General features: G+C 34.0%; 1 protein-coding gene across 1 annotated transcript in view; it reads left to right on the forward strand.

The window, feature by feature from the left end:
* LOC123654927 (lachesin-like) overlaps window positions 1–27,240 on the forward strand; it is a 78,231-nt gene that overhangs the window by 39,437 nt on the left and 11,554 nt on the right. The window contains exons 2-4 of the mRNA XM_045590784.1: window positions 13,775–13,872; window positions 15,198–15,402; window positions 20,850–21,008. Of these exons, the coding sequence (XP_045446740.1) occupies window positions 13,775–13,872; window positions 15,198–15,402; window positions 20,850–21,008 (462 nt within the window). The remainder of the gene's footprint in view (window positions 1–13,774; window positions 13,873–15,197; window positions 15,403–20,849; window positions 21,009–27,240) is intronic.

A 27,240-nucleotide genomic window follows, 5' to 3' on the forward strand; every position in this document is an offset into this window, starting at 1 on the left:
CAAACGAAAAAAAACCGACTTAAATTACATCGACGAGTAATACAACGTAGATCGACAAAAAAATAGTCAAGTAACTACGCGTTATCAAAGATTACTCAAAAAGCAGTTATCAGATCTCAATAAAATTTATATGTGACCACATGACAAACATCAGCTTTCGATTGAATTAAAAATTATTAAAATCGGTACACCCAGTAAAAAGTTATTGTGGATTTTCAAGAGTTTCCTCGATTTCTCTGGGATCCCATCATCAGATCCTAGTTTCCTTATCATGGTACTAAACTAGAGATATCTTCTTTCCAACAAAAAAAGAATTATCAAAATCGGTACACCCAATAAAAAGTTATTGCGGATTTTCAAGAGTTTCCCTCGATTTCTCTGAGATCCCTTTATCAGATCCTGGTTTTCTTATCATGGTACTAAACTAAGGATATCTCCTTTCTAACAAAAAAAGAATTATCAAAATCAGTACATCCAGTAGAAAGTTATGCGGTATAAACGTAGGTCGACGAAAAAAGCGTCAAGTAAAAACGCATTATTAGATATAACTTGAAAAGTAGTTGTTAGATCTCAAATAAATTTAAATGGGACCAATTGACACACACCACCTTTCGATTAAAAAAACTTGTCGAAATCGGTCCACACGGTCAAAAGTTCTGATGTAACATACATAAAAAAAATACAGTCGAATTGAAAACCTCGTCCTTTTTAGGAAGTCGGTTAAAAATATATAAAATTGAAATTAGCTCTTTATTTATCTTTAATCTATCTATCGTAACTAAATTCAAGTTTACGTGATTTGTTAATTCCAACCTTAGGTAAACAAAATAATATAGCAAAATAACAAATTTAGCTTAATAAATAAAAATGTAGTAAGCCATGAATAATAGTGAAGAATACAAGATGAAATAAGGTCTAATAAATTAGTCTACATAATGTGTGGAAAATATTAAACAGCACACAAGATCAGCCAGCATTAATATCATACACACGAAGACAGGTTATATATAGCCGGCATAAGCCTTAGAAAATTTTACTAACTCCACTCAGTTATGAAATATTACAGCAAATATATTCCAACGCTGATGACGTATGGTCTCATTACCGGAGCTGATGTTTCTACGTAATTATTATAAGGAAAGAGAGACAATAAGAGTTTCACGTTAAACCTTTTAGGGCATTGTTCAAAGCGCTCTCGAGTGCTCTACGTAAGTAACCCTTTATTTAAGTGAAGCGAACTGAGAGTCCCTTAGTGTCATCACTCTAAATTATATCAAGGAAACTACATGTGAGTATTGTTTCGTGAAATAAAACTATAGATTTGTTAATATGTACGTGAATTATTTTTTGGGTCCCATCATCACTTTTATTTTTAGCCGACTTCCAAAAAAGGAGGAGGTTCTCAATTCCAATGCATTTTTTTTTATTTATGTTACCTCAGAACTTTTGACTGGGTGGACCGATTTCGATGTTTTTTAATCGAAAGGTGGTGCGTGTCAAATTTAATTGAGATCTGAAAAGTACTTTTAGAGTTATATCGTACGTATACGTATTTACTTGACTATTTTTTCGTCGACCAACGTTGTATTATAACTTTATAGCGTATAACTTTTCACTGAGTGTACAGATTTTTATGATCCTTCGCTTCAGCCTGTAATATCCCACTACTGGGCATAGGCCTCTTTCCCCATGTAGGAGAAGGATCAGAGCTTAATCTAGCAAGCTTGATAAATGATTCTTATTTTAATCGAAAGCAGATACTTGTCATGTAGTATCGTTTTAATTTGATTGAGATATAATTACTTATTGAGGAATCTTTGATAACGCGTATTTACTTGACTGTTTTTTCGAGTACCAACGTTGTATTACTTATTAATTTAAGTCGGTTTTTTCCATTTGCGAGCAAACACAATTAATGTTTTAATATTTGCAGAAGTAGTGAATAATGTAGTTATAGGATATAATTAATATAGTCTGCTTCTAGCGGGAATCAAAGTTAAATCACCCGTGTTAAGGTCATAACCACATGAGATCGAAGTATGAACACCATTCCAACCTTCACATTGCATCCACCTTTTTAACCGACTTCCAAAAAAGGAGGAGGTTCTCAATTCGACTGTATTTTTTTTATGTATGTTACATCAGAACTTTTGACTGGGTGGACCGATTTCGACAAATTTTCTTTTAATCGAAAGGTGGCGTGTGCCAATTGGTCCCATTTAAATTTATTTGAGATCTAACACCTACTTTTCGAGCTATATCTAATAATGCGTTTTTACTTGACGCTTTTTTCGTCGACCTACGTTGTATTATACTGCATAACTTTCTACTGGATGTACCGATTTTGATAATTCTTTTTTTGTTGGAAAGAAGATATCCCAAGCTTAGTACCAAGATAAGAAAACCAAGATCTGATGATGGGATCCTAGAGAAATCGAGGGAAATTCTTGAAAATCCGCAATAACTTTTTACTGGGTGTACCGATTTTGATAATTCTTTTTTTGTTGGAAAGAAAATATCCCTAGTTTAGTACCATGATAAGGAAACCAGCATCTGATGATGGGATCTCAGAGAAATCGAGGGAACTTCTTGAAAATCCGTTATAACTTTTTATTAGGTGTATCGATTTTAATGATTTTTAATTTAATCGAAAGCCGATGATTATCATGTAGTCACATTTAAATTTCATCGAGATCTGATAACTACTTTTTGAGTAAACTTTGATAACGCGTAGTTACTTGAATATTTTTTTGTCGATCTATGTTGTATTACTCGTCGATGTAATTGAAGTCGGTTTTTTTTTCGTTTGCGAGCAAACACAATTATTTTGTATGCTAACGATATAATTCGTACCTTTATTATTTAAACTTCTTTAATTAAATAAATGTCCCGAATTCGACAGTGATTTCATATATATTAGGTATATTTGAATTCCCGTTAAAATTTAATTACCATTAGGCGTTATTTGCTTTTCTAACGCAATAACGGACCAATTATGTTATTTATTTCATAAGTCTATTACTATGGATTAATATTTGTATACGTTTTATATTAACAGACTGTGAATTAATAACTGATTAATTAATTATATGAATTATTATAATTTTATGAGTATATTTTCCTTCAAATATTCTTAAATTATTAATACTTTAAATTACACCCGATGCTACTGAAATTTTTAACTATATTTATAAATATAACTAGTTTTATCACCTATATTTTTTTTGTTGACCAAGGGGAATTCTGCCATACCTCTAGCCTGAGGGAGCTGGAAGGTATGTCAGAATCACACCGACTAAAACCCCTAGGGTGTTCCTTCTTTTTGCCTAGGGCGGGATCATGTAAACCCTATGCACTTCCGCGATGCTATCGGCGTTTACCCAAACTAGGACTCATCGCAATAAACAACTCCGCAACTCCAACGCCGATCCAGCGTTACGGTGGCTGAAACGGCAGGTAGGACCAGCGTTGCCAACCGCACCTTCCACGACAAATCGGGAGTGACTTCAAATCTTGTCCGTGCAGGAGCAATGATGTCAATGCATCCATCCGCAACCTGACGTCACTGCAGAATGTGACCTCTGCATTTCAAGATACTCCAGTGCCGCCCATGGCCCTAATTAAAGCTACCACTCAATTTGGTTGTGTATTTACATTAAAAAAAAAAAAAACTATTACGAAAATTCTTCCACTTATGCATTAAATAAAAAAAATACACACACGGTCGTCTCTTTCTACGGTAAGCAATTTAATGATGGGTGTTATAGGTAACAGCCAGCTGGTATAACAGAATATTTTTTTTTAATAAATATACATGGAAATTATACAAACATTACACCCGCAATCAGGCGGGATCTCCAACCAACAACCTCACAACCCTCGGATCAGAAAGCACTACAAACTGCGCCAACGGACTAGGCATTTAAGTGACCATTAAAAAACGAATAAAACATGTGAACCATATTTTACAAAAGCCAACAGTTAATTATACGCCAGTCACGCTTAATTAATAAAACGTTTTCAAATTAATTTGCCATTTAATATTATTATCAAATTATATCAAAACAGTAGCAGTGACAAATTACTGCTGCGACAATTCTAAGCGATAATAATGATAATTGTTTTGGTCAGTAAATAATTCAACAATTTTCGAAATCAATTTCGATGATTCCAAGCATTTCACTCAGATTTATTAAGTAGTTTTTGAGCTATCCCTAAAAATATTTAAGGAAGAAGAATGAAAGAGAAGTAAGAAAGAAAACGTAAAGGACTAGAGTTTAAATTCAATTTTTTTTCCTATTGTTCTATACTTTGTGATGTAATTTTTTCTACTCTACTAAAACTATCTAGTAAGCGAAATTAGTTATAATTACACGTATTTAAAGATTTATTTTCGTTCTCGTGCAATCCGCATCCCCCGAGTGTAATCGGTTATTTGTTCCGGCGTAGAGAGGTAACGTATTGCACTCCAGCGGCTGAAACTGCAAAATTATTACATCGTTCATTTGACTGACGATTCACAACTAATTAGTGATGTACGTGCAACGGATGACAATTCAGTACGTCACTTATTATTGATGGTTGCTTTTATCGAAATTGATTTTTCATTTTATCGCTTAATACGCGAATTGGTGAGTCAATTTAATATCATGTAAAGAATACTTTATTGCAAATGTTGCAACGGTGTATTATTGCCAATGACGATCAATAGTAGGCATCAATAATTTAAGCAAGAAGAATGAAAGAGGAGTAAGAAAGCAAACATAAATGACTAGAGATAGACCTGAAATTCTTTTCTTTTAAGTTTTAAAACTTGTAAATAAAATATTTATAAACATACTAGCTGACCCCGCAAACGTTATTTTGCCATATTATATGTTACTAGCAAACGTTGTTTTGCCATATTATATATTATGAAAATTTAGGGTTGTATGTATTTTTTGATGCTAAATCATAGTAAAATAAAAATAAAATAAATTATCGAAATATATTAAAAAAAATTAGGGGTGGACTACCCTTAACATTTAGGGGGATGAAAAATAGATGTTAATCAATTCTCAGACCTCAATATGCACACAAAATTTCATGAGAATCGGTCAAGCCGTTTCGGAGGAGTTTAACTACAAACACCGCGACACGAGAATTTTATATATTAGATAAATATCATAAATTTGTATTGTAATGTACATCATCATACTCATTCATACATAAACATTTGACGTAATAAAATGATCAACTTCAAGTTGCTTTATACATCAAAATCCTTTTACTTTACCTTGTCGAGTACTCACGTATATACTAAAGTATCTCGTGCGCGAAATATAATCCTTCAAAGTCCGCTAGACCGTGTGATGCCCGACAATCATTAGTATTACATTTTTGTACTCGACAACAAACTCTAGTACCTACATAAATACAATACAGATACAGATCTGATTACAAGTTTTGGAGTAATCTTTGATAGTGTGTATTTACTTGACTATTTCTTCGTCTACCTACGTTGTATTACTTGTCGATGTAATGGAAGTCGTTTTTTTTTTCGTTTGCTAGCAAACACAATTATATACAATGTAATGATTAAGAGATTCAAAAAAACTTTTAAGCTTTAGTATATTTAATTGGTACAGACAAAAGAAACAAATATTGGTCATAATTTTTTTAATTAATAATAATAATATTTTTTTTTTTTTTTATGTCACTAGGTCGGCAAACAAGCGTACGGCTCACCTGATGGTAAGCGATTACCGTAGCTTATAGACACCTGCAACACCAGAAGCATCGCAAGCGCGTTGCCGACCAATCCCCAATCCCCCCAGGAGCTCTGGTCACCTTACTCACCAACAGGAACACAATACTGCTTGAAAACAGTATTATTTTGCTGTGATCTTCTGTAAGGTCGAGGTACTACCCCAGTCGGGCTGCTCCATATTTTAAGCAGGAAATTTCTGCTGTGCCCTACCTCAGTGAAAATATATATCTATCTAATATATCTAGAAAGGTATAAAAAAACTAAGCAATAAATTTGTATTTTAAAAGACACCAAAAAAGTTTCTACCGAAGCATCAGTTTATAATTTTTAATATGAAATGTTGGACGGAAGGGCGTAAACTGAAAAATGTTCCCGTTCTTCTATGACTATAACTCTCTGATACTAAACCATAAATCTTAAGATATAAGGGCGATGTTTGCAACGTTTTAGTAACGTTTCTTCGAGCTATCCGTCTGTCTGGGGAGCGATTGTCGTTTCGCGCTCCTCACAAAATGTTCGCATCTTGAAAATATGGTTGGGTTACTCTTGGGAGGTTTCGGGTACATTTGAAAAATGGTATATCATTCTAAGGGTTCTCGAGGTCGATTTGCTTAGGCAAGTTTCGGTAATTGAGAGTTAGTGTATACCTTGAATGTTTACCTAAGCTCTTATTTTCCTGTTCCTCAGTATTTTATTCTAACACCCTTGACAGTATTTTCTATATTTACATCTATCTTTTTATAACATATTTCAATTTTTAATATTACTTAGTGCTACATGTGCTATGTGTGTGTATGTATATAAGTGGTCGCCCAGGGGTCGAGATTCGACCGTAATTAATGTAAATTATAAGTTTGAACATTATTAGGCTTCTGTTGTCAACGACTATACTTCTATAATAATAATCATAAACAAAATAGTATAGATGCGTGTGTGTATCAAACACATGATAGTGTGTGTAATGTTGTTTTTAGTTCATTTAATGTATATTTTAAGCATAATTAAAAGTATAAATATTAATATTCTGACTATAAGTGTACGAAATTTCATACTATACGTAATTTGGTGTAGAGTTTTTGCTTCACGTATTAATATATAATATTATTATAGTGTTTTATTATTATTTAATTTACTTATATGTAGGTTGAAGTACCTAAATTTGCACTACCAAAGTTTAGTAAGTTATTTATTTTAAATTAATTGAATTAATTTCTCTTTAAATCAAACTTTAAAATTGTTCTCAGACAATCGCAAAATCATTTGTGGGATTTCATTATACATGCAAAAAATCATAACCCAGAAAGTAGACGTTTACTTTGCGCAGTCGGAAACTTGGAGTTAAAATAGCAATAAGACCGCCTTTGCGCGCTTAACTTGTGTATGTTCTGTATTTTTTTTATTTTTTATTATTTACTGTAAGTGTAGTACTGCAATAAAGTTTTTTTGTCTATGTATCTTCTCGATGAAGGTTCATTTGTAATATTGCAATTACTTTGCAAATAATCTCTTGTTGGTAACACCCTTTTACGATTGAACAATTTATTGGGCATTCCATTGGAGCAGAAGCGAGAAAAATAAATCATGACTTAAAAATTTTTCGATATAAATTATCTCTTACCATTTTTCGGAGTTCGGTCGGAGAACAAAGTTGGCCAATATTTTACAAACGTACGTCGTTGGGCGTGTTTATTCGCGTTATGTTTAAAGTTCGTATTATTCAGTTATCGTTAGTATTAAGTAAACATTTGCCGTTAAATTCTGCGCATGTGTCATTCGAATATTAATTCTACGTTATGTAATAACAATTCATATCAAACACAAAGGCTGATATTTGATGATATTTGTTAGCGCTGTATGAGCGGGAAATTCGAATGGTTTTTTGCATATCCGAATTGATGAATAACTAGTTTTGATTATGATTTTAATTGGATTCATCCGCGTTTTAGGTTGCATATTGCTTGTGTTATATTAAATTCAATTTCCTTCTTTGATTTCACACACTGTATTTAAGTTCCCTCTCTAAATATTCCCTCCAATAAATAATAGCTTTGATCTTTAATTTTTATCTTGCCAAGTAACAGAGTAGGTGGTGTTTTCTCGTGTCTACAGCATGATACATAAGACATACATGACTTTATGACGTTATGACGTAGATTTCTCCTACTTGTTTTAATACTTAATCACTCCTATTTTCCATTCAATTTGTTTTTGAAGTAAAACTACGCACGCTTGACGTGGGGAGTAAGCTGGTGAATGCGTGACGATACCGTTACGAAAAGTGTGATCGAGTTTAGCGAACGGAAGTTGAGAGGGAGATCTAAGTTAGACTTAAGATTAAAAAAGTTTTGCTTCGCCATTAAAGAAGTTTTACTTCAGTCGTGTGGTCTAAGACTCACTTTTGTTCTTTAGATTTTTCGCTATCATTTATTAATCTCTAGTAGCAAATCTCATCTTTCTCTTTCTCTTTTTAACCGACTTCCAAAAAAGGAGGAGGTTCTCAAGTCGACTGTATTTTTTTTATGTATGTTACATCAGAACTTTTGACCGTGTGGACCGATTTCGACAATATTTTTTAATCGAAAGGTGGTGTGTGTCAATTGGTCCCATTTAAATTTATTTGAGATCTAACAACTACTTTTCGAGTTATATCTAATAATGCGTTTTTACTTGACGCTTTTTTCGTCGACCTACGTTGTATTATACCGCATAACTTTCTACTGGATGTACCGATTTTGATAATTCTTTTTTTGTTGGAAAGAAGATATCCCTAGTTTAGTACCATGATAAGAAAATCAGGATCTGATGATGGCATCCCAGAGAAATCGGGGGAAACTCTTGAAAACCCGCAATAACTTTTTACTGGGTGTACCGATTTTGATAGTTCTTTTTTTGTTGGAAAGAAGATATCCTTAGTTTAGTACCATGATAAGGAAACCTGGATTTGGTGATGGGACCCCAAAGAAATCGAGGGAAACTCTTGAAAATCCGCAATAACTTTTTACTGGGTGTACCGATTGTAATAATTTTTAATTTAATCGAAAGCTGATGTTTGTCATGTGGTAACATATAAATTTTATTGAGATCTAATAACTACTTTTTGAGTAATCTTTGATAACGCGTAGTTACTTGACTATTTTTTCGTCGATCGACGTTGTATTACTCGTCGATGTAATTGAAGTCTGTTTTTTTTTCGTTTGCGAGCAAACACAATTATTTTGTGTCATAATCCAAATTAACCCTACAAATTTCGAGGGATGTCTCAGTATAACAGTTTCTCGTCCTAGCGTTGTAGTGGCATGACACTTAGCAACTGCATTATTATATCGTAATGCAACAAATTTAGTTAAAGTTAGACATATCTTCTTGTTCCTTTGCTTATTACATTACGCCACTGAAATGATAATTTTCTAGCTTTAACAAATGACAGCACAAGCTAACCTATTAATGACGTAAATGTATTATTTAATAGCCGTGGCTGTGACTTAGTCCACGTTTTGGGTATTTACATGTACAAGGTGATTTTTTTGATTGGCATAACTTTTATATTTAGGCACCGATTGACATGTTACAAACACTAATTGTTAAGTGAAGCTTATCACAATAGATTAGTGAAAATTGCATCTAAATCGGATAAACCGTTTTTGAGATTAGCGTGCACAAACGCACGTACAAATAGACTAAAAAAAAAACACAAAAATTTTAACAATCATTGTTTTGGGTGCTACTTGCAATGATAAACGTCTCAATAATATTTTTTCTCATATATATTCACTGTACAGGCAATCCGTTACATTTTTATTATATGTATCGATCGAATTCAAAAATAGAAGAAGGTTCAAATGTGTACTATGCGTTTTGCAAAAAGTGGTTGTTATCATAAATTTTATCTAATTATATTCTTAGCTGAATGTTTTAAATTAGTACAAAGTAGATTTTTTAATGAAATTAAGGGAAAAATTAATGCATATTATTTTTGTGCTACCCACACATTACAGAACACACACATACATACACACACACACACACACACACACACACACACACACACACACACTCGAACGGTCGATTTTTGATATGATATTATAATAATAATAATAATAATAATAATCTTTATTTCTTCAAACGTTAGTACATTATATTAACACATATTACATCAGTTATATTTAGTCACAGGAAGAACAGTATGTCTCTGGTCCCCACACTAGGATTCCCTGTGTCGTGGGGTCCAGTCCCTTCCATTAGCTTAATACGATTCCGTTAGTTTAACAAAAACAATGCATTTAAAGTTTATAATTTAAAAAATAAAATAAAAATAAAAAGATTAAAGTTTATTTGATTGGAACATACAAGAACTAAGGCAACAAATGGTGAGTGTGTGTTTGTGTGTGTGTATGTGTGTGTGTGTGTGTTGTGTGTGTGCGCGCGCGCGCGCGTGTGTGTGTGTGTGTGTGTAAGTACGTGTGTACATCAATGTCATTGTGTATAATAATAAATAATATATTTATACACTGTTTTTTATACCCCGACGTCTAAAGTAGTAGTGCTGATGATTGGTGATGTATGCCTGTCTGCAAGTGAGCGTGAGTGAGTGCGCGTGCGTGTGCTTGCGTGCGTACTGCATCAGTATGTCGCCTCTGCCAGCCCTACGACTAACGTCTTGGGATCGAGTTAACTCACTGAACAGAGGGGACAAGATACGATTCATTAACATAGATTATATATACATACATATACATACATACCCATGCACACATATATATATACATAGATAATAGGTTTGCGTGCACATGATATTAAATATCTCTGTTCATTAAGGTCTCTGTATGGTCATAGCTTTTTGGTAGTAGCCATTTTTGAATGGTGGTTTTGAGATTGGACGATGTCAGGTTTAATATAGTGTTATTATGCTTAAAGAACTTATTGTATAGAAAGGGTCCCATAAAAGTAAAAGATTGACGAGCAAAAGACGAACGAGCTCTCGGTAGGTCCCATTTAAGAGTTCTGCCTGAGGCTCGGGCTATAGTCTTCGCAACTTTATGAAAGCGGACAAGCACCGATGATATGTAAATCTGTCTCACGCGGAGAATGTTACACTCCAAGAACAATGCGTTTGTGGAATAGCGCCATGGTTTGTTAAAGGCTGTTTTTAAAATGGCTCGCTGAGCGCGTTCTAGAGGGAGAAGATATGTCTTTTTGGATGCTCCCCAGGCAATGACACAATAATTTAAGATAGATTTACATAAACTGAAATACACGGCTCGAATTAAGCTTGGATCTGCTATGAACTTAATCCTTCTAAATATATGTACTAGCTTCCTTATGCGTTTCGTTACTGCATCAATGTGTAATTTCCACGACAGATGTTCGTGTATCAGTATACCCAAGTATTTTATAGACGAAACTTGTTGGATAGAGGGGCATTGACACTGCAATGAATTTGGGTGTTTTACACATTCAGATGAGTGGAGCCTAAGGTTCAAAACTTTATTAGGGGCAGTTCTCTTAGATATACTTAAAGCTATGAGTTTTGTTTTGCTTGCATTGAGACTCAATAAGTTATTCCTCAACCAGCTGGCTACAGTACTCAATCCCCCCTCAGCGACATCAACGATCTCCGCCCATGTCTTAGCGTGGAAAATTATGGCAGTATCATCTGCGAAAGTAAAAATCCTAGCCTGTGGCAATTCAAGTGAGCAGAGCTCATTAATGTAAATTAAGAAGAGAGTAGGACCCAAAACACTGCCTTGGGGCACGCCGTAAGCAGTCTCGGCATAGCCACTCATGAGTTCACCAATTCGTACTCGCTGTTTCCGTTCACTTAGGTAAGATTGAAACCATTGCAATGTTAAACCTCTAACTCCCAACAATTCTAATTTTTTTAATAGTATAGGCCGCGACACAGTGTCAAAGGCTTTCGCTATGTCTAAAAAGACGCCAACACATTTTTGTCTATCATTAATTTTATCCGTTACAAAATCAACAAGGCCCGTAACAGCATCCTCTGTGGACCGAGCAGAGCGAAATCCGTATTGGTTAGGACTTAAAAGGTTATTTTTTTCTAAATATTTAAGTAGTCTTACATTTACTACCTTTTCAATTATTTTAGCCACCGCACTCAATAATGATATTGGTCTATAGTTAGCCGGTTCTAGTGCATCACCCGTCTTAAAAATAGGTATTACCTCTGCAATTTTCAAATTATCTGGGACTATTCCTGATGACATACTAAGATTACACAAATAAGTTAGAGGCGATGCAATCAAATATTTGTTAATCTTAAGTATTTCATTACTTATATTATCATGTCCTACAGCTTGACTGGATTTTAATGAATTTATGAGTACGGCAACTTCATTCTCATCCGTTGGTTGAAAAAACAATGAATGTGCTGGTGAATTGGAATAACTAAGCTTTATATTGTTACTCAAGTCAGCTTCCATCACATTCAATCCATCCAAAATTGTCTTTGCCAAACGATCACCAACAGTGGTGAAATAATTGTTCACCGCATCCAAAGATTCAATAGTATTAGCCTTTAGTTTTAGTAACTGATTAGTTTTATTTTCACTTTTGTTTAGACCACAGATTGATTTTAGATTACTCCATGTTTGTTTAATGTTATTTTTACTTTCTGCTAAAAGTTTGTATTCATATTTGTTTTTTTCTTCTTGTACTAAGTTAACACACATATTTCTGTAGTTCTTATACTTTTTTTGTAAATCTACATTGTTCGGATTTTTCCTTGCCTCAACGTGTAATTTGTCCCGTGTTCTAATTGATTTTAAGAGACCTGGGGTGATCCATTTTTTTACAATGATTTTGGATCTGCAAAAATGTAAAGTAGATTTGTTTTTCTCAATCAGGCTATTTAGTTTTGAAATAAAATAATGCGTTGCTTCCGTTACATCAGTTAAGTAATAAAGTTCCGACCAGTCAAATTTATTTAGGTCGTCATGTAAGCCATCATAATTTATCTTAGTTACAGTTGTTTTTAATTTTTCCTTATAAATATTAGAACCAAGGCTACACAATACACTGCTATGATCTGTAAGATCTGAATGACAGACAATAGTGGTTGAAGGTAGACAAGATTTAATCATACAATGGTCCAAGCAATTTTGACCTCTTGTTGGTATACTGTGTCCGGGTATATATCCGTAATGGGCCAATAAGCTGAGATACTCTTCTGCTCGTTTATCGGTTGTGCTTTCTTTGATATCAATGTTAATATCACCCATTAAGACGCAATGTTGGTTTTTACATTTTGTAATAATTCCCTCTAATGAATCTAAAAAACCAGTTATGTTATGCAAAGATGGTGATCGATAAATCGTTATAATTGTATAACAATCAACATCTAATCGCAAACAGTTATAAAACAGTACAGTATATTAAAAACTGTTTACAAAAAAAACTGTTTAAACTGTTACAGTATATTAAAAACTGTTTACGTTTAACGCAGTCCTACAAGGATGAAACATTGAGTCTGTATGACGAAAACATACGATATATACCTACGCTTAGATTACGTCTTACCATTTATGCGTATTTCTATTTATTAACCTATACAATTTTTATCACGATTGCATGTTACCAATAATAAAATGATGCCTGACGGTAAACTGTGCGGAAGTCAAAGTTGCATCTAGGAATGTTTCTTGCACATTTGTCGTATTTCAAGTGGTTATCTACTCATTCTTAAAACCAATCCTTTTGAAACCAAAAAATCTAAGCATCAAAAGTTTTACAAACGTATTTATGAGTACACAGTGAATTTCCTCTGCCTTTCCTCTCCTCATGTACGTCCTAAGGTTGGCTGGTAGAGAATGCTTCTAGCATTAAGCCCGCCTTTTGTACAATTCTTTGATGTATTGTGCAATAAAGTATTAATAAATAAATAAATAAATTTTCAGTAGCAATTCGACTGGATACTGGTGGTGTATTCGTTATGGCCAGTAACGATATATTTTATTTGAAAACTATACATTACGGCTTATGTTTTCATATATGTTTCTTTTGTTTCAGATCTACCTCGATTTGTGGGTCCAGGATCAAACGTGACTGTCGCTGTGGGCAGAGATGCGGCGCTTACATGCAGAGTTGATAATTTACAGACATTTAAGGTAAAAATATTATGTAATTGTGACTGCTCGCAAACGAAAGAAAACGACTTCAATTACATCGACAAGTAATACAACGTAAGTAAACGAAAAAGAATAACAAACGCACTAGTCGTCACCAGATTTTCGAGGGTTCTCCTCGATTCCTCTGGGATTTCATCATCAGATCCTGGATCAGACGCTTGGGGTATCGCCTTTCCAACAATTTTTTTTATCAAAATCGGTTCATAAACGACGAAGTTATCCACGACGATACATAAAATTCGTGAATTTTGAAGTCGGTTAAAAATTTATCTCAATCAAGAAGCTTATTAATAATATCGTCAGCAAAAAATTTCAAATAAACAAATACAATTTAATAGAAGATGGCTCTGTTGGACAAAATTTTTAAAAAAAATTACAGTGGATAAAAAAATAAATCTTAAATTGAAGAGCTTATTCTAGAGATATCAAAACTTTCTATCTTTTACTTATTTAACATCCATAGTTTTGACCGAGACGTTTCTGTCTGAAAGAATATTAAAATATCACCTTTAAAAGAAATTTAGCTTTGAAATTTATTTATAGCATGAATTATAGCTGAATGTTAAAAAAAGAGTTACAACAACATTCCATACATAATTCAAACGAGATAAATTGTAAATAATTTCTTGTCATATATTTTTTACACATTTGCGTGTCAAAGCTGTAGCTGTTTGCGTAAATTGTTGTTTTACTTTCTCGCAAAGACAGTAAAACAACAATTTACGAACGTAGAAAAATTGTGAATTATTTTTATTATTTCTATAACTTCTGGTAATTAACTTTTGTTTCATATTATTTGGAACTAACGAAGCGCATTATTTTTTTTCCTCTCCATTAGCTGACTTTGATCTATTCAATTAATGAGATCCTTTTTCGTAAAGACCTACTTAAATTTTAATTTGATACAAGCTCTAGATAGTTCATTGGATATGTATCAGCGTTTTATTTTAAAGCTATTTTATGAACACGTGTAATGAAATAAGAAATTTATATTGTTTTTATTAACAAACTAGCGACCCGCCCCGGCTTCGCACGGGTGCAATACTGATACTATCTAAAACAAAAGATACGTTAGAAACCTCTAAAATTACCAGTCTTTCTCTACCATATTAGGCGTGGATTATACATATAAAGCTTTTTCTTGAATCACTCTACCATTTCAAAAAAACCGCATCAAAATCCGTTGCATAGTTTTAAAGATCTAAGCATACGTATGGACAGACAGCTGGAAGTGACTTTGTTTTATACTATGTTAAGATAGTTAAACATTGCCTAAGTGTACTAATTACTTAATTATCTAACAGGTGGCGTGGTTACGAGTAGACACGCAGACAATTCTGACAATAGCGGGTCACGTGATCACGAAGAATCATCGAATCAGCGTCCAGCATGGTGACGGAGCGTGGACGCTTGGCCTACGTGACGTCAGCGCGTCCGACGGTGGACGTTACATGTGTCAAGTGAACACAGAGCCTATGATGAGTCAAACTCATTTGTTGCAAGTTGTCGGTGAGTTAATAATATTTAGTTACAAAATCAACACGGCGTATTGATTAGCCATACTACATGTATTCATCATTCATCGGTCTCGATTATATGTATACATGATCAGGATACATGCTTGAGCATTTTCATAATGGCGAAAACCAACATATCATTAGGCGTACCTGCCAAACACGTAGTGCGTCTGAAGTTGTATTAAAAGTACCGAGTTAGAATAATCTCTATGGCAAACAACTACTACAATATCAAATACCAAAATTAATAAACGATGATATTTCTTGTCGTTAATAAAAATAAACATTAAATAATATCGTTCAATGTAAATCACCCCGTGTGTATATTCAAGCTACTGCGACTTCATTATTTTGTGATTGATTGATTTGTAAAACTGGGAGGGTAGTTGTGTAAAAATGTTCATCGTATTGTTACTGTTAACTGTTAAGCCATAGCGTGCATTTCATAAAGGCAGAAAGGCACTGCCTACCTTGGCATGTTACTAAAAATGATATATAAAACATGAACATTACATATTTTTGAAAAAGAAATAAACCATAATTCAATTTAAATCCGCTTCAATTTGAAAAACCCGCCGTCATATATGCGATATCAGCGCTTCGCGCGAATCGGCGACCTTTTATGAAACTTCTACCTACAATCGCTAACAAATGTTAGAAATGACAGTGGGACATTATATAATCATACAATTTTATAATGTCGCGCGTCATATGGAATATAATTATATGGACAAAGTATTGGGCTTTTAGCAGTGGTCGGTTTAACAATGACAGGAGGCACAGCCTAAGAATAACCTGTCAAATCAAATTGTCTTAAATTCGATAAAATATGATAATTTTTAAGTGAAGAAGCTACTGTTCAATTATTGTGCGGCTAAAGTTGCTACTCCATGAGTGGCGTACAAGTGTTTAGTGTGATAACTTATTCAATGTAGTTAAAAGTGTGTATTTTGAATGAATAACTATAGTTTCAAAGTGCGAAATAAGTGTTTCGTTGAGTGTTTTTAGTCGTGTTCTACACATGCTAAGAAAAGCCGGACAAATCAATAAGCATGGTATATATAGTTAAATTTATTTTATTAACCGACTGCAAAAAAGGAGGAGGTTACTCAATTCGACCGTATAGATATATACATATATATATGTATGTATGTACGGTAACTATGAACGAATCGTCTCGCCAGAAAACTCGACGAATTCCAACCACCAGAGCAGGCTGGGTTTCGAAATGGCTACAGCACCGTGGACCACATCCATACTGTTCGGCAGATTATCCAAAAGACGGAAGAATATAATCAACCGCTGTGTATGGCATTTGTGGACTACGAGAAAGCCTTCGACTCTGTCGAGACCTGGGCTGTCCTGGACTCTCTGCAGAGATGTCATGTCGACTGGCGATATATCGAGGTACTAAAATCTATGTACGACGCGGCGACGATGACCGTTCATGTCAATGACCAAAGAACTAGACCTATTTCCCTCCGGCGTGGGGTAAGACAGGGGGATGTAATATCACCGAAACTGTTTACCACTGCGCTAGAGGATGTTTTTAAGACCTTGGATTGGGGGGAACGAGGCATCAACGTCAACGGTGAATTCATCTCTCACCTTCGTTTCGCCGACGATATTGTCATCTTTGCGGAGACGCTGGATGAGTTAGGCCAAATGCTGGCCGGCCTAAACGAGTCCTCCCGACGTGTCGGTCTCTGTATGAACTTGGATAAGACGAAAGTTATGTTTAACAACCAAGTCATACCGATACCGGTATCGGTCGATGGTACCCTTCTCGAAGTTGTTCAGGATTATATTTACCTAGGCCATACTATCCAACTAGGCCGCAACAACTTCGAGAAGGAGGCCGATAGGAGGATTCGGTTGGGCTGGGCGGCGTTTGGCAGACTCCGTCGAGTCTTCACTTCGAAGATTCCGCAATGCTTGAAGACAAAAGTTTTCGAGCAATGCGTCCTGCCTGTGTTAACATACGGAGCCGAGACGTGGACACTGACGAAGGGACTGGTCCACAAGTTTAAAGTCGCTCAACGTGCAATGGAACGGGCTATGCTTGGGGTCTCTCTCAAAGACAGGATTAGAAATGAGACTATCCGCGAGAGAACGAAAGTAACCGACATAGCCCACAGAATTAGCAAGTTGAAGTGGCAGTGGGCTGGTCATCTGTGTCGCAGGACCGATGGCCGTTGGAGTAGACGGGTCCTAGAGTGGAGACCGCGACTTGGCAAACGCAGTGTGGGACGTCCTCCGGCCCGCTGGACCGACGATCTACGTAAGATTGCCGGTGTAGGCTGGATGAGGATTGCGGAAGACCGGGATGTGTGGCGCGAACTTGGGGAGGCCTATGTCCAGCAGTGGACTGCGATAGGCTGGAGTGAGTACGGTAACTTCGTCGTTTGTGAACCGATTTTGAAAATTCTTTATTGTTGGAAAGGTGACATCCTTAGTGTGGTACCATGATAAGGAAACCAGGATCTGATAATGGGATCCCAGAGAAATCGAGGGAAGTCCTCGAAAATCCGCACAACTTTTTACTGGGTGTACCGATTTTGATGATTTTTAATTTAATCGAAAGCCGATGTTTACGTAGTTACATATAAATTTCATCGAGATCTGATTACAACTTTTGGAGTAATCTTTGATAATGCGTATTCACTTGATTATTTTTTCGTTTATCTACGTTGTATTACTTGTCGATATAATTGAAATCGGTCTTTTTCGTTTGCCAGCAAACACAATTATAAATATAGAAATTATAAAGGTGTTCAATTCAGGTCTCCTAGTGGGTTTATATATACCCAACTGTTAGTGCTACAGTTTGACCGGACTGAAGCAGGGTTAATGATGGAATTTGGTACGCTATTAACATTTTTTAAAATATTCGAGAAATCTCAGCTTTGGATCGAATTAATATCTCTTGAATTTAATAATATGCCTATACAATTATATAATTTTATAATTTTGATATACACTATATAAATTTATTTTTTGGAAAAACATATAAATTGTTCGTACATTCTTTATACGCCAATACCATAGAAAAGAAAATTATAATGTAGTAATAATAATTAGTAGTGATAACTACGAAGAATTCATCAAGATAAATATGGATTCTTTACACTCGCATCTCAATAAAAGAATCACATACACAATATTTAATAGAAAAAACAATCCCTAACTCCAACTCTGAACTTATGATACCGATGATAAACATTCAAGGAACTAGTCCCTCGGAAGATATTACGAAGGACGGGGAAACGGGAATCTAAAATAAACTTAGGGAAACTTACCAACTATTCTTAGTTTACTTTATCAAAGACGGAATGTCTTTTACTCACTTCGAATGTGGAAACGTCACCGTATTTTTCGATTGGTTCTGAATTTTTTGTTCCGGTGCGAGATTCGAAGCTTATTTATGCATTCAGTTTTGAATTATTTAATTTAGATCGTTTTGGAATTTGATACAATGGATTTATTTATATTAAATTTGAATGTTTCCTTGAGTTATTGCAGCAGTCATAGTAGGTCACAGAAACTTCAAAATCCATATCACGAGGATTTCAGTTATAGACTTAAGTTCTAGAGTATATTTGGGAGTTGTTGAATATTTTATTCATGCTTAAACGTAAGCCAAGCTAGTGTTGTAATAGACTAGTTCGCTTAAACCGAATATAAAAATCATCATATCAAAAATTTCGATCTAGCGGGTACATCGTTCCAGCTTAATTGGCTAGAGCGCCGACACGGTCAGTCGGAGACATGGGTTCGATCCCCGCTGGAGCGGTCAATTTTTGATATGATATTCAAAAATGTTTGTAATAGACTATTTATTTGTTTCTTTACTATTGACAAAAGTTAAAATTAATAAATCTAATAAGTTTCCCTAGAAAATCACTCAGGAGTTGTGTCACTACGAATATCACTCCACTTCTCGTGAATGCCACCTCGGGTAAAATCACGATATACCTACGTGCAGTTCAAAATAAATCCAATTTTCACACTCTCTTTAGACATTTAAACTATGTAGTTCATCTGACAATAAATTACTGACTAATTAATCATAGAGTTACGAAATTGATAGTTTGATACATTTTTTTTTTTAATTAACTATACATTTGATTAAACAATATTTATCATCATCATTACAGCCTATACAGTCCACTGCTGGACATAGGCCTCCACAAGTTTACGCCAAAAATAACGTGAACTCATGTGTGTTGCTTATAGTCACCACGCTGGGCAGGCGGGTTGGTGACCGCAGATCTGGCTTTGTCGCACCGAAGACGCTGCTGCCCGTCTTCGGCCTGTGTATTTCAAAGCCAGCAGTTGGATGGTTATCCCGCCACCGGTCGGCATATTTATCATAATAGAAGTTAATAAAATAAACTGCTACAAATACAGAAAGTATACTAATATAAATATTACACGTTCCAAAACTTACCGCCTACTAAGAATTACTTTCTAAATTAGCGTGCTATTTTAAGTAACAAGAAAAATAAAACCCTCATTAATTTTACAGATATTTATATAAGATTTAAAAGTTGAATATTTCCTCCAAATAATCCAGAAAGAAAAAGATAAATCGTCCCCAGAAACAGCTAAAACGAATGGGCGTGAAAATGCCGAGGGTCATTTTTCATGAAAATCATTGAATGAGAACACAATGGCTAGTAAATTATAGTATAATAATGAAAGACGATCGATTTCTTTCAATTACTTTCAATTTTGTCTTTTACTTGCCAAAAGACTTTTATTTTCTTTTAATTTAAGTAATAGATAAATGTCGGTGCTGTGCTGAAATTCAATAATTGCGATTAAGCGATTGTTTCTTAATTGGTAACAATAGATATAATGATGTTGTAAAGCGTTTTAAAAACCGAGGTTTATTTTTGTTTATTATCAAATTGAAATAGGCGTTAATTTTGTCTGTATGTATATTCTTAAAAACATTCTCGCTGATCCTTAACTACTTAAAATCATGTCAACTAAACTGAAGATTAAATATTTAAAATCTAATCTTCAATTATTACGAAGCTAAAAGTACCTGTTTAAAATTTTGACTTTGATTTAGATCGCGATTTGTGAGAGAGTATTGTCGAGTACTCTGTCGTCAGTATCGTCTGGCGTGGTTTAAAAATCTTGGATATATATTTTTTATTTTTTACACAAGACAGCTTAACGTGCTCTACGAGGCACTGTGGGAAAACCCACGAGGATGGACAACCAGATTGAAAACCAATATTTTTATAAACACAAATATCCACCCCGAGCGGGAATCGAACACGCAACCGGTGGTATTTAGGCGTCTACACGGCACGCGCGCCATTACAACGGAGCAGTTGTCCAATGTCAATAAATAATTATATCAAATATATTTATTATTGAATTTATCAATGTGAATTGCAAGACAACGTTATTATTTTGTTACAGTTCCGCCTGATGTGGACGACGAGGCGAGTAGCGGTGAAGTTCTAGTAAAGGAAGGTGAAAACGCCGCGCTGCGTTGCGTCGCGTCGGGAGTCCCTCCGCCGAACGTGACGTGGAGGCGGGAGGACTCGAGGCACTTTAAGATTGACAATCAAACTCTCGGTGAGTTTTCTATTCTTCCATTTTATTTCGAAGCGATATTTCCTGTTTGATGTATTTGTGTATGTGTATGTGTGGATTTTTATCTGTGTGTTAACAGGTTTTGACAAGAAACAGTGATACGACAAGGTCAGAAATAAAAGCACTCACTGTAGTTTTAAATTTAATCTATTCATATTATTATTTTATTTATATTTTTATTTAATTAATTTATATATTATTTATTTTATTTTTTTATTTTATTAATGTTAATCTTTTATTTCATAATGATAATTGAGAGATCAAAATTAAATCTACACTGTACGCATTTACATTTCTTACTGTTAAATATAAAATTTTAATCTTCTGAAATAAAATGAAATGTCGTCTCCAATTTCACGGTTATTCTGTTCTAAATACTAAAGTTCAACAACAAAACAACAAACTTCGGTACAAATTTTCAGTTATCCTATTTCACCTTTTTTGGAGGTTGAAATTTTTTTCCGGATATATCTTGTTTCAATAATTAGACTCTGTGGTTTTATGAAACATCAAGAACTGCGAGACTTATATAAAATATTATTGTCATCTGCAAACGTTAATATTAAGACATGTCTCATAGGAAGAGAATTAACTAAAAACCAACAATAAGTATTATTCTGCTGTGTGGTTACGGCAGTAAAGAATATAGCCACTCCCTCTCTTCCCGTGGGTGTTGTAAGGGGCGACTAAGGGATAGCACAGTTCCACTACTACCTTGGAACTTAAAAAGCCGACCGGTGGCGGGATAACCGTCCAACTGCTAGTTTTGAAATAGACAGGCCGAAGACGGGTAGCAGCGTATTCGGTGCGACAAAGCCAGCCCTGCGGTCACCAACCCGCCTGCCCAGCGTGACTATGGACAATACACATGAGTTCACGCCATTTTTGGTGCAAACTTGTGGAGGCCTATGTCCAGCAGTAAACTGTGATAAGCTGAAATGATGATGATGATGATGATGATGATGATGATGATGATGAACTTTAATTTGAGCAAAACCAACTGAAAATTCTTGTATAAAACATAGATACGGTTTCTCTCATCCCTCAACGTTATTTTAATCTCAGTACGTTCAGAACATTAATAACACGTGAGAGGTTTAAGCGGGGATCTCAAACAATCGACGTTACATTTTTATACGAATCAAAAGACTTATTACTATATTGAATATGTACGTAAAAAAAATCTATAGAAAAATCCATTAAGTTGAAAAGAATAATCTTTTTATATCCCACGAAGATTGAAGGGTAATCCGACAAGCGCTCCATTACAATTCGGGATAAGCATTACGGTATGATGCTTATTCAGAATATAAAAAAAAATCGTTTGTTTCGATATATCTTCTTGTTATGAAATAATAAAAATCGTGTTACTTTTATTATTATTTTTTTTAAATAAAACTTCTTCATGCACACTTGATTTGAGAAGTAAACAGGTGACGACGTGACGAGCGTGACGAGAGCTTTACAAAAAGTGTGATCGGGCGAGGCGAACGGAGTAAGAGAGAGAGGTCGAATAGACATTATCTTTCTCTCTTTCTGTCATATCCAATTACGTTTCTTATATCTAAGACACAAGTATATGTCTGAGGCACACTCGATTTTTTTCGCCCGCATTCTCTTTGTAGTGATCATTTCTGATAACTAATGTCTTGGAAGTAATCGATACACAAAAAGGTTGATGTATAGATGTTTGTATATAAACTCTAAAAGTTTATATTTTTTAACAGTAAGATAAGAATACATACATACATGCTGTGTGGCTACGGCACTAAAGAATTTAGCCACCCCCTCTCTTCCCGTGGGTGTCGTAAGAGGCGACTAAGGGATAACAAGGTTCCACAACCACCTTGGAACTTAAGAAGCCGACCGATGGCGGGATAACCATCCAACTGCTGGCTTTGAAATACACAGGCCGAAGACGGGCAGCAGCGTCTTCGGTGCGACAAAGCCAGTACTGCGGTCACCAACCCGCCCCCACCCCCAGCGTGGTGACTATGGGCAAAACACATGAGTTCACGTTATTTTTGGCGTAAACTTGTGGAGGCCTATGTCCCGCAGTGGACTGTATAGGCTGTAATGATGAAGAAGACATACATAGAGATATCTCTATTTATCCGACTCCCAAAATTCTATGTTTTGAGATCTATAACTATAAAAACATAGCTTGATCTCTGGGACAGCTGTCAGTAAAATCGCGCCTATGAAGTTCAGAATTTAACAGTGCAGACAATCGTACCAGTCAATGTCATACTTTATGGGCATGCTGAGCTAATTAATGATGAGCGATTAATCATCGTGACCACAGACTATAAACTATCGATATTTTGTATAAAACTTAATTCAAAATTAATTTATCATTTAATTGAAAAAAATAACATTATTGAATATTAAAAAAAAAATAACATTATTTACAATAGTGAGTAAATAAAATCTAAATTCTAACCTACTCGTAATATTCCTTCCGACAACCTTTGGAAACTTTGGACTCCTTTGGAATAAATAAATGTATGTTTTAAAATATTTGTTTCATTTTATTAAGTACCCATTATAATTATGACATCGATAAGTAAAAAACGCCGAAAATTACTATCGATATTTTTTTCTGTATCATAACAACCCTAGGAATGTCAGTTTAACAAATGTCGCAGAGATCAAGCTATGTTTTATAAGGTTTAATATTTAGAAATACATATACATAATTATTTAGTTAAAGGTTTTACCTGTAACCTTATCGTCTACATCAAAGGTCTACATCAAATCTCTCAATCTAGGTAGTTACTCAAAAGTTAAAATGATACAACATTTCTAAAATAAAACTAAAAGAAAAAGTCATTGTTTCTGGGATTTAAATTCATTTTTATAACAGAACTTGAAATCGGATAAAAATAAAGTGAAAGGCATTTGAAAAAAAATGTATTAGAGAAATATAATTGTAGTGTTTTTTTTTTTAGTTCTTAGGAATACGAAGTCTTGGTCTAAGGTATGAAGTGGTGTATCAAAAATTACGAAGTCGATAAATGAGATTAGTTATATTCTGTTAAAGCATAATATGAATTTATACATCTTATGTATTAACCAACTCATTCCAAAAGGCTGGATGAATGATTTATCATTGTCGAGAGAACTGCCGAAGCTATACCGAGAGTAAGGTTGTTTTATTACATAAACTTCCACTAAGGAAACATTTATATTATCATAAATTCTAATCCTATGGGATATCCCATAACAGGAGAAACCCCCGGTATTTTTAGTCATTAAATTTTTAATTGCTTTGAAATAAATAATTGTTTATTTCAGCATTCCTATTAATAACAATATTATGTATATTCACAATAATGTTGATTGTTTTAATATAAATAGTAGTAATCGCCGTATAAACACGAAAATGAATAACAAAATTGTACCGCCAAGCTTCCGACTGCGCAAAGTAAACGTCTCCTTTCTGTGTTATGAGTATACGAATGTATATAAAATCCAACAAACAATTTTTCAATTGTCACAACATAAATTTAATTATAATAATAATAATAATAATATTCTTTATTGATCACCATTAAAAGATACAAACAAAAGTAGTATAATTAGAGGAATATAAAGTTTTCACTAAAAATAAATTAATAAATAAAGCGTATTATTCGGTGCAGAATAAGGATATGTGGACTTAGTGGCGCTATATTTCATGCAAGATATTATTAATTTTATGCTAAAACACAGTTTATATATTTTTTGTAACGGGGAAATGCTGCCAGCATTTTGGCACAATTCCACGCGGACATGATTTGTACCAAAACTATGTGTAAATATTTAGTTCTTAAGTTGTGAATTGTAAATATGTATAATGTTTAATTAAAATTTATTCATTAAATATATATATTTTTAATAGAGTAACTGCGGAGTTTCTCGAAGATTCTTCTCTGCAGAATCTACATTTCGAATCAGTGGAAGTTTCACTGTTAAAAACTAATATCACTTTAAAAAATTTATTTTTATAGCGACGCTTCGAAATAGCTTTTGAAACATATTTGAATGAAGTTGTTTTTGATTTTAATATACAAAATAATTATCATAGAATTATTTACGTCTAAGATACTCGTCTGAGATATTTCGTGTTTGCAGGCAAACGAAAAAAAAAAGACCGACTTCAATTATATCGACAAGTAATACAACAACAACGTAGGTAGACGAAAAAATAATCAAGTAAATACGTATTATCAAAGATTACTCCAAAAGCTGTAATCAGATCTCGATGAAATTTAAATGTGACCACATGATAAACATCGGCTTTCGATTAAATTAAAAATCATTAAAATCGGTACACCCAGTAAAAAGTTATGCAGATTTTCGAGAGTTTCCCTCGATTTCCCTGCGATCCCTACATCCGATCTTGGTTTCCTTATCATGGTACTACACCGGGGTTATCTCCTTTCCAACAAAAAAATAATTATCAAAATCGGTTCATAAACGACGAAGTTATCCCCAAACATACATAATATATATATGGTCGAATTGAGTAACCTCCTCCTTTTTTTGAAATCGGTTAAAACAAGATAAGTTATTAATTTCTTCTACAACAACCTAAGCATGTGAGCTATGTCTAGCTTTTACCATTCAATCATAACGTCTAATCCTAAAATGCCATCTCGCTTACGTTTAACGTTTTATCAATTTAGTTTTGTCAACCATTTTAGAACATTCATCACAGTAAAACGTAACAAAAACACAATATACTTTAAAACTAGAAGTTAAATCCGTCATGTAGTGATAAAAAATATAGCACACAATGCAGTTTCGAGCGCTGAATAAATTCATACTAAAACACCGCACGGAATTAAGCTTTGATAATGAAACGTATTACATAATGTTGTGTAAAAGTAGATACAGCGTTGAACAGTTTTATCCATAAACTTTACTTGGATATCCTAGTTATCTGTTCCGTGGTATGGGTAATATATAATAGCTCCTATGTGGTGTTATTAAAGTCGTTATTGGTATAGCTATTTGTTTTACAGATAAATATAATGTGATACTCAACAAAAACACATATTGTATAGGTAGAATAAGTGGTTAGTGCCCGACAAAAGAAACTTTCTCCCTGTGGCTGCAAATTCAATGTAAACTCATCTAATTTGCATCCCGGCATATACTTTACAGATTGTCACTTTTAAGAGTTTTCCACGTTTTCAATGTTTGAAATTTTCAACTTAACCCCGTGTATGGTGCGATATTATTTGTTTCTCTAGAGATAGAGACTATTTAAGTACTTTCTGAAAGTTTTTCTATAGTTATTATACATATATTTTTAGAAGTCTCGTATTTTTGAATCCACTGAGTTTTAATATCATTCAGATCGGATTACCGAATTTCATTACTTCATCTACGGTAATTAAATTTTATACTAAGAATAATTTGAGTGATAAAATTCGCTTCAATAACATTACCAAGTGTAAGTAATATTACCAAATCTTTCCAACGATTACGATTTTCTCGTCGAACACCAAACAACAAACTCGTAGCGAATTTCTCAAACAGTTTACTTTGAATGTTTGGAAGTAATTCTTACTTTGACAAGTATTCCTTCTGGGTTATATTTTTAGTAACAAATCATTACCGTGACGAATGAATTTCATTTGACATCAATCTATACAAATAAATAAAATTGGAGTGTCTGTTTTTAATATTAAAATAACCGCTTTTTGCTAAATGGATGTGCCAAAATAACATTATTTACAATTTTTGTGTCTGTCTCTCTGTCAGTTTGTTTGTTCCAGCTAATTTTTGAAATGGCTGGACCGATTTTGATTGGACTTTCACTGGCATATAGCTAATAGTAAGGAGTAACTTAGGCTACTTTTAGTTTAGAAATTTATTTATTTTATAACTCTTAGAACTGAACAATAACTTTTTTGTTAAATTCCACGCGGACGAAGACACAGCTAGTCAATAATAAAACAAGTAAACGGTTATCATTTGCAATTCATAAGGTTTGAAATAATTGAATTGATTAATTCTAAACGATCTAATATATGTATCTATTAGCTCTAGTTTAGGGCATAATTAGTTCAACTATGATCAATAGTAACTAGTACTAAAGGCACAAATATCAATGCAGGTGAAGCCCCGAGCATTGATAACGTAGTTAGTGACAAATTCATAATAACTGTAATCAATTAAATTAAAATGCAAAAAGACCATTATGAATTATATTTACAATATA

This window comes from Melitaea cinxia, chromosome 7 (genome assembly GCF_905220565.1).
Source record: "Melitaea cinxia chromosome 7, ilMelCinx1.1, whole genome shotgun sequence".
NCBI classification, from domain to species: Eukaryota; Metazoa; Arthropoda; class Insecta; order Lepidoptera; family Nymphalidae; genus Melitaea; species Melitaea cinxia.